Genomic DNA, 11,906 nt, shown 5'->3' with positions numbered 1-11,906 from the left:
GAGAGATCAGCTAGGTACAGACAGAAATTGAAGGAAAATTCTGTTCACAGGGAGGAAAAGCTAGCAAAGAGAAGAGAAAGGTGATTATAATGTCTTGAAATAAGATAAATAAAGTGAGTTAAGTGCATTTTAATGTTGGACAGCTAAAGGAAGAGTTCCATCTAAACTGGAGTAAATGAAGAGAACAGGTTTTAGACAAACATGATACTGTTGCAATGTCACAGTCTAAAATCATCAACCCTTTCATATTATACACATAAAACTTCTAAAATACCTATGTATTTTAGAGGCTTTATGTGTATTTTAGAAGTTTTATGTGTATAATATGAAAGGGTTGATGATTTTTTTAAAGAATGTATTACATGCTCCATGCAAACTACTTTGTCCTACATCGCATTAATTAGGCCTATGTCCTCCTTGCATTTTAGCTATAACAGAATAAAACAAGCTCTCAGTGGCAGAAATCCAGATCACCGTTCAATGAAGGATGTTTCTGCTGCTGATGCTGGAAAGAGAAGAGAACATTGGAGAGAAAATCAGAGGAAGTTCAGAGAGAAACAAAAACAAGCAAAAGCAGTGCTTGACCTCACACCAGATTCATTTGAGGTACCACCTGAAAACATTGTTAATATGCCTGAGCCTGAACCTATACCACTACAAGCGGTGGAACAAAGGCCTCTGTTCCCTCCACATGTGGTGAATGCTCCTTTGGCTTCTTCAACTCCGGAAAGACTACCAATGCGCTTGAAAAAACTCAAAAACTCAAAAAGGGATCTGAATAAACAGCTTGCTGCTCTTAAAAGACAACTGGCACAGACAAAGCAAAGGTGCAACACATTGAATAAGCTATTGAAAAGGTCAAGAAAGACTAGAAAAGCAAAAGGAAAAGTAACAGCAAAGAGTGAGATGATGCTGAAGGCTAACCAAAGGAGAAAGAGTGTGATCTCATTCCTCTGTAGAGATGAGAACAGCCGCCTTCTGCCTGGAAGAAAAGACACGATTACCAAGAACAAGGTAAGAACACAGAGGCGTGTCCTTACTAAAACAATGAAAGAGCTCCATGCGCTTTACATCTCGGAGGTGGACACAAAACTCTGTATGTCTTACAGGCAATTCTTACGTCTGCGGCCATTCTACATCACGGAGCCCAAAACTAGTGACCGAAACACTTGTGCCTGTATCGACCACGAAAATCTGGCACTCCTTCTAGATAAATTCTATCAAAATGGCCTCTTGAAGACAAAAAGCACATCAGAGATGCTATCTGCGATTGTGTGTGATACACAGCAAAAAAAATGCATGTACCGTCTGTGCTCCAAATGTTGTTATAGTGAAATAGAGATGACCCTGCCTGAAGATCAAAGAGAAATTCAGTGGCAGCAGTGGGGAAGAGAAAAGTCTGTAGAGGAGGACCGCACATACACCCACTTCGTAAAGAAAACACAGTGTGGGACATGGACGGAACTCCTGCTACTTCTAAACCAACAGCTTGAAGCTCTTGCGAAACACCAGTATATCTGGTTACACCAAGTAGCACATTGCAGAAATTTAAAAGAGACGCTGACTGAAAATGAGGCTGTAGTCCATATGGACTTTTCTGAAAATTATGCCTGCAAACTCGGCACTGAAGTGCAATCCTTCCATTTTGGAGGAAGCAGGCAACAGGCCACAATTCACACGAGTGTGGTTTACACCAAAGAGGAGAGCCAGTCCTACGCCACAATCTCTAGTAGTCTGAGGCATGATGAGCGGGCAATCTAGGCACACCTGCAACCTGTCTTGGAGGACCTGAAGAAGAGACACCCATCAGTGTCAGTGGTGCACTTCATGAGCGACGGGCCTTTAACCCAATATAGAAATAAAAAAAAATTCTATTTGATCAGCACGGTTCCCTTTCTCCTTGGGTTCCAGGAAGTAACCTGGAATTTTTCTGAAAAAAATCACGGCAAAGGTGCACCCGATGGTGTGGGTGGTGCTGTCAAAAGGTCTGCTGACAGCTTTGTCAGAATGGGTGGAGACATACAGTGCCCACAAGACCTATATAACAAGTTGCAAGAGAAGGAGTCTACAGTCCAATTCTTCTGGATTTCTGACAGCGATGTGGCCAAGTATGATGAAGCAGTCCCTGAGAAGTTGCCTCCTGTGAAAGGCACATTGAAATTACATCAGATCACTTCAAAGGTACCAGGGAAATTTAGTCACAGAGACGTATTTAGTCACGACCTGTGTGTGTGATTCACCTACAGAGGTGAATTTCGACAGAGAAGTGGAGGTCAGCCCACAAGCGAAAGCAGTCTCTTACCCTGCCCAGGTAATGGATGAAAATGTAAATGGAAAATTTGTTGTTGTGCAGTACGATGACCTGCCATTCATTGGGCAGGTACTTCTGTCTGCAGGAGATGAGGTGCAAGTTAGCTGCATGCTACAAAAGGGAAAGAGAAATAACTTTGTGTGGCCAAGTCCACCAGATGAAATTTACTACTTCAAGACTGATGTCAAAGCCGTTATTGGAGAACCTGAGCCATCTTCGAATAGAACCTCAAGGATATCAGAGAAGGACTGGGAAACATTTGTTCAGTTCATGAACTAAAATGTCCTTAGATGCACACCCAGTGGAAGTTTTCTACACAGTAATAAAACACTGTTTTGATATTAAAAAGCTGTTTGTAATTAGTTAAACACTAACACGTTTGAAATATTGTCCATTTTATGAATGTTAAACATATGTTTTTACACTTTTAAGAAATTAACTGCACGTAACTTGTTCATGTGACACAAATACTTGAAATGATTCAACATTTTTAAATAAATAAATCTTTATCCTTAATGTGTTCTTATGATGGCTTCTGATATTGAAATGGTAGGCTATTTTAACAGCAACCGTTTTCCACATTTTAAAAGAAACCTGTTTCCGTAAATTTGTTCTGGTGCCTTATGAGTTGTTATGATGGCTTCAACAATGTTTTAATATTGAATTTTTTTTTTTAAACAGCAACCCTTTTCCATGCTATGAAACTGAGGACTTGAATTGATTTCATGTTACATCACTTTTAAGAAAGTCTCTTGTTTTAGTTCAGAATAAAGAAGACACTTTGTATACCTTTGTTTGCCTTTTTTTGTCATTTTGTAGTATGACCAAGTACCATAACTCACACTTGACATTGGTTTGGTATATTTACACTCTCCTATTGCTACTTTAAAGGAGCTATGTATTAGATATTAGGTTAAAACATCCAAATATTGGCATGAAACATAACAGGATGGAGGATGTCATTCAGTGCAACAGAAAATCGTCATACAGTACAACAGAAACATTTGCTTAAAATAACTATTACAATTAATTATTTTCTCTTTTTTTCATCTTAATGTAAGGTAAACCATGTCTTCTTTATAGAAATGGTGTTTGATTGATTTTTAAAACAGAATAGAAGGTGTAGCAAAAACGTATTGTATACAAACTAACAGAATCACAAGACCCATTAGAATAAAAACAAGGTGTGGAAAATTTAAAACAGAGTAACTGCACATTCTTGGGTTTTTCTAAATCTCTTGTAAGAGATATACTGAACTCATACATTTTAAATGGCTAAGATTTTTCCTTCGGTAAGATTTTTTCCATAAATTAGTCGTTGCACTGAATGACATTTTTGTGCCATTGTAATTTGTAAACAACACTGAAAACACAAAATAAACAAAATTGTGTAGATAAAAAATATATATTTACTAAGGTAACATATATGAGCACATTATTGAATTTTTTTTTTTTTTTTTACAATTTAATCATTTTATTTTTTGTGTGCTAGGAACACCCTATTCGTCTTTCACCCTTTTATGTTAAAAAAAAAACCCACTGCTGCTTGTTGATAAATCACTAAATGTGTCAGAACCAAATGAACCTCTCAGAAAAGACAGCTATACACAGCTGATATACCTCTTAGATCACTGGAGGAAAACCTGTTGGTAATACCTACTGTCAGAACTTAACATGGTGAAGCAGCCTTTAGCTGGTATGCTGCTCAGCTCTGGAACCAACTTCCTTGTAACATCAAAGGTGCTCCAACTGTGAGGTAGGGAACAGGTGGGGAAATTTGAAAAAGTCCTGAAAAAGGCAGTTAGGAAATTGTTTGGGGTGCCATGTTGTCTTTGTGTGGAGAAGTAATTTTGGAGATACCAATGACCAGCTTAGTGGAGGAGTTCAAATGTGCTAACCCAGTAACTAGCTTTGTCACAGTAACTAGCTTTGTTCGCGTGCAAGAAGAGGACACTAGACGCGCAGCAGTGGCTGGTTATTTCAAGCAAAGCCAGGGCAATAATGGCTGAACTGGCATGATGTCAAGACAAGGAAGGTCAGCTGGACAGAACTTGGGCTATGGACACTAACCACATTCATTTCATCATGAGAGCCACTTATGACGTCCTCCCAACTCCACAGGACTTCAGTCAGTGGGTGGGTGAAGATGGAAGCTACCATATTGTGTCTGGGTGTAAAACTGGCTGACCCAGGGTCACTAGACGTGGAGGCACAATAAGGTTTTTAAATCATTTTCGAGTTTTTAGAGAATAAAGGAATTGATAGTTTTCAGCTGACGTCAGAATGACCAGCTGAAGGGCAAAAAAGACGTTCCAAAGCTATTTAACACGGGAGTTAATACAGGAACCTACGGAAGCGTATTGCTGCCACACTTTTTTTAAAAAAAGGTCTCAGTATCAAGTAATTACGTGAAAGTTTCTTGTTTTAACAATATCTTCTTCACGTTTTAACATGATAAATATCATGTTATTACATGAAATTATCACGTTATTTCATGATGATGATATTTTCAAGTTATAACATGAACATATCATGTTATTTCATGATAATGATATTTTCAGGTTTTTACAAGATATTTATCATGTTATTACATGAAATGATCACGTTATTTCATGATAATGACACTAAACGAAACGAGAGGCAATAGGCTGGAAGCTACTTTGGGTCCTTTGCACGAGTCAATCAACGGTCGGGCAGCTAGTGTTAAACTTGGAGGTTCTCGCCTAAGATTCCACAGTAGCCTACATGGCCTCATTCATAGTCGCCTTCATGCGGTGGAGTCCACCAGTAGGCTACCCTAGGCAGAGAAACAGCCCGGTAGCATAATGTTTCCACCTCCATGCATGATGATATGGGGATGGTATTCTTTGGGTCATATTCTTGGGCGAGAACCTCAAAGTTCAACACTAGCTGCCCGACTGTTGATTGACTCGTGACTAAGCTGGGTTTAATACATGGTGAGATTCTCCAGTTATTGAACACGGTGGATGACATCGTTATAAGTATGCGCACACTCAGGAGGATTTTAAAATGCCTGGGATTGTACCGACGGAGGAACAAATCCGACCCTCTTGAGGTAGCCTCATTCCTTATCGATCAACTGGAAGGGCACGGAAGGCTCCATGGGTACAAAATCCACCATCTAAACTGCATGTCCACTGCCACTCTCTCCATGTTCCACACTAGCTGCCCGACCGTTGATTGACTCGTGCAAAGGACCCAAAGTATAGCTTCCAGCCTATTGCCTCTCGTTTCGTTTAGTGTCATTATCATGAAATAACGTGATCATTTCATGTAATAACATGATACATATCTTGTAAAAACCTGAAAATATCATTATCATGAAATAACATGATATTTTCATGTTATAACGTGACAATATCATTATCATGAAATAACGTGATAATTTCATGTAAAAACATGATATTTATCATGTTAAAACGTGAAAAAGATATTGTTAAAACAAGAAACTTTCACGTAATTACTTGATACTGAGACCTTTTTTTTTTTTTTTTGTGGCAGCAATACGCTTCCGTAGGAACCACCCACCTTTCAAGCTCTTTTAATATAAGTTAGTTAAATGCCAGACAGCTGTTGTTCGGTTGGCTGTTTAAATCGGCGAGGAGACAACCCCGGATTTAGTTTTTAATCGCATTTAAAACCCGCTACCGCTCCTGCCAGCTGATACAAGAAGTGTTTATTTCGCCGTGGCTGCCAACTGATTGTATGCGCCTTCTGGTTCAACTTTTCTCGGACACACAGTAAACTGTAGACTTACTTTTGGAGCTGGAAAGAAAAGCAGTCACCCTGTTCTGGTCGCCTAATTTATCAGAATAACTACCTAAAATGGGAACAAATCAAGTAATAAAGACAAACAAAGCATCAAAACGATTCAAATGGGATTACCCAGCTGCTGATCTACCTAAGCAAGCAAGTTAGGCTTGTGTATTTAGTCATTCAACTAGTAATACTACAATGTCAGTAGAAAATATATGGGAAGATCATTTAAGTTGTCATTCGCCAGACAAGGTTTTCGTACTGGTTTAAACCAGGGAATTGTTTCAAAACATAACGAACATCGTTGGGTAGGCTAACGGCTGCTAGCTTACAGCAGGTACCTCGCTAGCTGGTATAATGAATCAACCTTACATATTTCAGAAGTGACAGGTGTGTAGAACATGCACGAAGTCTTGTTTGACTCTCAGCATGAACATTTCTTAACGTATTTTCCGATTTGTTTTGTACAGTCGCGAAATGGCAACAAAGTTGGCGACGACCTATTATCCCGCATTGATGTAAAATGCCGTTGGGAATCAAGCTCAACAAGAAAAAGAATTTACACCGAACGTCGCGAAATCAAAATTCTACTATTTGTATCAGGCTGGTTTGTACATGCAGTATTACAACACTATCTTATACACTTCAATACGCTGTATATGTGCCATTTTTGCTACAAAGCAAATTTAAATACCCTTTTTGGGCAGGGACTTAAGTTTTCCGAAATCCGCGATCCTGGATGACACCAAAATCAATATTAAGTAACGTGTACCAGCGCTTGCGGGATAATAGGTCGTGCGGGATAATAGGTCGGGCTACGATACCTAGCTAATAAATGGCATTTATCTTTGCTCTTATTATGAAGATGGTTTTTAGCTTTCACCTTCCAGACGACATCGTTGTGAACCCAACCACTTCTGAAAATTAAATAACTATCTGTGCTTCTGTAGGCTTTCTGTTTCTTTCTGTGAGATGTGTATGGGGACGGATTTTCTATTAGATAGGCCTAGATGTAAATATCTCCACACTGGAGCTCAGACAGGGACTGTGGGGAGGTTAACGAAATACAAATGTCAGGACACCTGCAATAAATGTATCACAAGTTCCTAATTTGTTTTCCCATGTGAATATTTCTGGCTATAGAGTTCCTGCGCCTGTCGTCATAGTTGCTGGTCGCGTGCCGAAAAACGATGGGCGTAGCCATTTTGGCAGTAATCGCGTCAGGCACTGACTGGCAGTCACAGCTTCAGTTGACTGTCATCTAGCCGTTGGGAGTGATTAACCTATGTATGAAATTCAAAAAATATAAATTAAGGTTGAAAATCACAGCCACTTAGGTTGGGTACGTTCAAAAACACAAACTAGCAAGTTACAGATGCACTGCAGTAGCTACCCAAGATAATAAACAAACATGCTAACGTGACACTGCCGTACCTAGTCAAGCTAATAAACAAGCAATGCTAACGTGACACTGTCTATCAAACTGGGATCATTTAATACTTACCCTTGCAGTGATGATGCCGAAGTTTTTGGATGCAAGACTCCACAGTCGAAGTTGTGTTACGAAGCCGGACTGACACCATTTATAAGCCTCCAAGCCTTTGTATGCTCTGAGGGAGTCCCCAGTATAAACTAAGGGAAAATTGAGCAGATAGCTGTGGATGTCAGCGTAGCGCAAGTCAGGTAAATATATTCTTCGTTGTAGGATGTTATGCTCTTGAAAAGCACCCCAGGAGCGTTATATGGGTCACTTATATTTAATCTCTGTAATTTTGGCATCATCACTGCAAGGGGAAGTATTAAATTATCCCAGTTTGATAGACAGTGTCACGTTAGCATTGTTTGTTTATTAGCTTGACTAGGTACGGCAGTGTCACGTTAGCATGTTTGTTTATTATCTTGGGTAGCTACTACAGTGCATCTGTAACTTGCTAGTTTGTGTTTTTGAACGTACCCAACCTAAGTGGCTGTCATTTTCAACCTTAATTTACATTTTATTTATTTATTATTATTAGTTATATACGTATATTCGCTCGGTATGAACTCTTCAAGGCTGGCGCCGGTCGTAATGTTTACTGCCAAAATGGCGTCCGACAATCAAAAGTCACGTGACACAGGAGCTCTATAGTGGTATGGTCTGTGGTTGATGGCAATCGTATTTGAGTAGGCACCTGAGCTGCCAACCCTCCCTTTTTTCCCGGGTTTCTCCCGTTTTCTGATCCATCTCCCGCCGCCCTCCCGTTTTGTCATTTCTCCCGGTAATCTCCCGAATTTCACGTGTTACAAATGTATTTTATTAATAATCAAATCAAAATGTGTGTCAATGTTCTAAAGTTGCCATATCATGTATGAAACGCAAGCATCAGAGGCAAAGATCAGTGGGCAAAGCAAGCGTCAGCCAATCAAATTGCCTTTAATGCAAAGCCAACACAGGCTCTAGCCAATCAGATCACGTTTATGGTCACGTCTCAAGAGACTGAAGCTAAAAAAAAAAAAAAGCAGGCTTACCAAACTCCGTAGATGGTCGAATTTGTACCTAAAAGTTGTTTGTTTTACTTATATTTTTATAAAGTTACCGAGAAATAGACACTAAACAATGTAAAAAAAAAAAAAACATTATTGTAACTGAAAAATACGTCTAAGAGGATTTGCGAGGTGTCTGAGGTTGCTATCATTCACTTTGAATGGGGATCCGTCAACCTTGAGGCACAATAAGGTTTTTAAATCATTTTCGAGTTTTTAGAGAATAAAGGAATTGGCGTTTACTCACATTCTATGTTTGGCCAGTTGTTAAATTGGTTAGACAGTTGTTATATTGGTTTAGGTTTAGATTTAGAGGTTGCTAGGTTACAGGGACGCTGGCGAGTCTAACGCCGCTCTGTCTAGCCCAGTTTTTGTCAGATTTTTACGGTAATCTTAATTTATTCTAAATGTCAGTTCTTCTGTTGTATATAATAGCGTAGTTAAGTTAAATCGCTGTACATAGCCATTGATTTTGTACTTTTCGATCGTTTTAAAAAAGTGATAAGGGTCTTCGTTAGTTCAGCTACCAAAACATCATTCCGGAGACTTTTTTTTTTTTTTTTTTTTTATTGAGGCGAGGACGCTGACATATTTTAAAGACTCTCAACATTGTCCGTCCCACCTGGAAAAGGGCTCTCAGGGAAAGGGCTCAGGGATCCAACCATCATACTCGCCTGGACGGAAAACTTTCCAACTTTCCTCCATCTCACCACAGTGTAGCTAGCGAGGCTAGGCAGCATCCCTAATCGGTCACCATGGTGTTCACCTATACCAGCTCGCAACTCTGCCGACTTCACCCCGCAACCACTCCGGGACTAAACAACCCCATCCTCAAAGAACTTTGACTCCTTCTCCGCCCTCGCTACATCCACAGAGGCTCTGTTAGAAAACTCATCTTGCATAATCAGCCAAGCTGCTCGGAGACGAACATCCCATCTCTCTGGTCACCTGTCGCACGTCTTACGCACCATCACACCGCTGTAGCCTCAGCCAACAACAACACAGGAAACATCGTGAGATCTCTGCACTCCAACGTGGGAAACACCGCGAGATCCCCGCACTCTCTGCTGAATGGATTTCGTGGAGTGCATCCTAGTGTGCGTGGAGTGGATTTAAGTGTTTTACGTCCTGTACAGAGATTCACCCCACAGTCATTGATCAAATTCGAACAGTTCAACATCCAATCCATCAACAATAAATCCACCCTCATTGAAGAACATATCAGGGAAAAAGGACATGACTTTATGTGTTTGACAGAAACCTGGCACCAGCCAGGGGTTTACTCTGCCCTTAATGAAGCCTGTCCCCCAGGTTACAGTTACTTGGAGGCAGCTCGCAGCACTGGCCGTGGTGGTGGCCTCGCTGTCATCCATCGACAGGACCTGGGGTTGTTCCCCATCCCACTGCCTACAACATCCTCCTGTGAGTGTCTTGCTTTTAAATGTAAGCCCCCTTTTCCCATGACTGTTATCCTCATCTACCGGCCTCCAAAACCCAACTCTGCTTTCATCCCAGAAATGTCCGATCTCCTCACAACACTCTGTACTACCTCTGCCAATATCATAATCCTGGGAGATTTAAATATTCATGTTGACACCCCCTCATGCCACTCAGCTGCCGACTTCCTTCAACTGTTGGACTCTCTTGACCTACAACAACATGAAAGCACTTCACTGGCTCCCAGTCCCACTCAGAATAGAGTTCAAGGTCTCCCTCCTCACCCACAAATGCCTATACGGACATGCTCCCCCCCTACCTCAGGGAACTCCTCTCCCCCCAGACCTCCTCACGCTCCCTCCGTTCTGCATCCGCAAACACCCTTCAAGCCACCAGAACTAAGCTCTGCACCATGGGTGACCGGGCTTTCTCCTCTGCTGCCCCAAGGCTGTGGAATGCCCTCCCTGACCATCTCAGGGCCCCACAGTCTACTGACGTTTTTAAAAAAGGCCTAAAAACTTATATTTTTTCAAAAGCTTTCTGCTAATTAATGTTCATTGTTGTTGTTTTATATGTATATGTAGCACTTTGAGATTTGTATGATGTAAAGTGCAATATAAATAAAATGTATTATTATTATTAGGTTAGGTTGTTGGGTATTTGCATACGACAGTGAGAGGAATGGTCGCTGTTGGAAGTCTTCAACCATTAGCACATGACATTTAACATCTTGTCCTATATATTGCTCAAATTGATGATTAAATGATGTCAAGATTTAAGGGGGAGTTCTGAGAACACTGAATCCAAAAATTCCAATTTTTTAAATAAGATAAACGAGAATTTGGCACCAAACTCATGAGAAGCTTTAAAGACCATCTCAACCCCTATTATTTAAAGCAGGGGTGGGCAATTTCTACAACGGGCCACATCAGATAATGCGACTTTTGTGGAGGACCGGAACAATAGGCTAAACTCATTCAGTAGGATATATGAGCATGTTTTTGCAGTATTAAAGGTGTGCCCAGACGACCAATACACATGGCACACACAGTCACACAAGAGCAAGCTTGCAATGCAATAGTATAAGTATACAAATTAATAGAATATCAACTGTTTTCATCGTTTAACGTTTGATTCCTTATTTACCATTGACCTCCGAAGGCCGGTTAGGGACAGCCAAAGACTCTAAGGCTCTAAGGCTAATGGTAAGTCACAATAGTTCAAAGGCAGCCATAAGGCATCTGTCTTGGTTTACAAAAATGTGCAATCCTCATTCATAAAGAAAATGGAGTGGGGAATACCACCCTCTGAATACTTTGTCAACAAGAAACAACTGTGACATGTTGTTTCAATCACACTAATAAAATCATGACAGCTTACAGCTTAGGGACCTTGAATAAGTATTCTGATGAAAAACTTAAAAAAAAAAAAAGTCTTTGTTTTAATCTGGATACAACCGTATTTATGTTGTATTTATGTTGTTTGCCACTAACTGTTGTTTGCCACAAAGGAGTTTGCAAGTATTGGTTCAAAAGACCACATAAAAACATGTATTTAACCAACCATAACCAAAAATGATAACCAAAAACACAGTGGGAATGACAAATGACCCGCAATAATGTGAATTATAACTTTCAGTGGTAAGATTACATTCTCTCATACTTCTCCTCTCCATGCCCTTCCTAACTGACATGGATCAGGTTTTTCTGCAGACTTTGGGCTGGAAGCAGAGAGCATTTAAAAACAGCACTGAGGTCAGTTTTTAGAGGGGTAATACAAAAATAATACATCTCCAGGTGTTGGTTATTAACACTATTTCTCGTCTGTGAAATGTCACCTATGAAGCACATGGCAGTTA

At 40.2% G+C, this 11,906-nt stretch overlaps 1 protein-coding gene across 1 annotated transcript in view; it reads right to left on the bottom strand.

Annotated features, from left to right (window-relative positions):
- Positions 1–451: 451 nt before the first annotated feature.
- Positions 452–11,906, bottom strand: part of LOC308369651 (uncharacterized protein) — a gene marked incomplete at its 3' end in the record, with an annotated part of 18,483 nt that continues 7,028 nt past the window's right edge. The window contains exons 5-6 of the mRNA XM_080844153.1: positions 2,303–2,422; positions 452–505 (exon numbers count right to left, since the gene is read on the bottom strand). Coding sequence (XP_080700279.1) covers positions 452–505; positions 2,303–2,422 — 174 coding nt within the window. The remainder of the gene's footprint in view (positions 506–2,302; positions 2,423–11,906) is intronic.

Source organism: Sprattus sprattus (assembly GCF_963457725.1).
Source record: "Sprattus sprattus genome assembly, chromosome: 8".
NCBI classification, from domain to species: domain Eukaryota; kingdom Metazoa; phylum Chordata; class Actinopteri; order Clupeiformes; family Clupeidae; genus Sprattus; species Sprattus sprattus.
The sequence above is the reverse complement of the archived record's forward strand: the minus strand, read 5'-3'. Positions and strand labels throughout refer to the sequence as shown.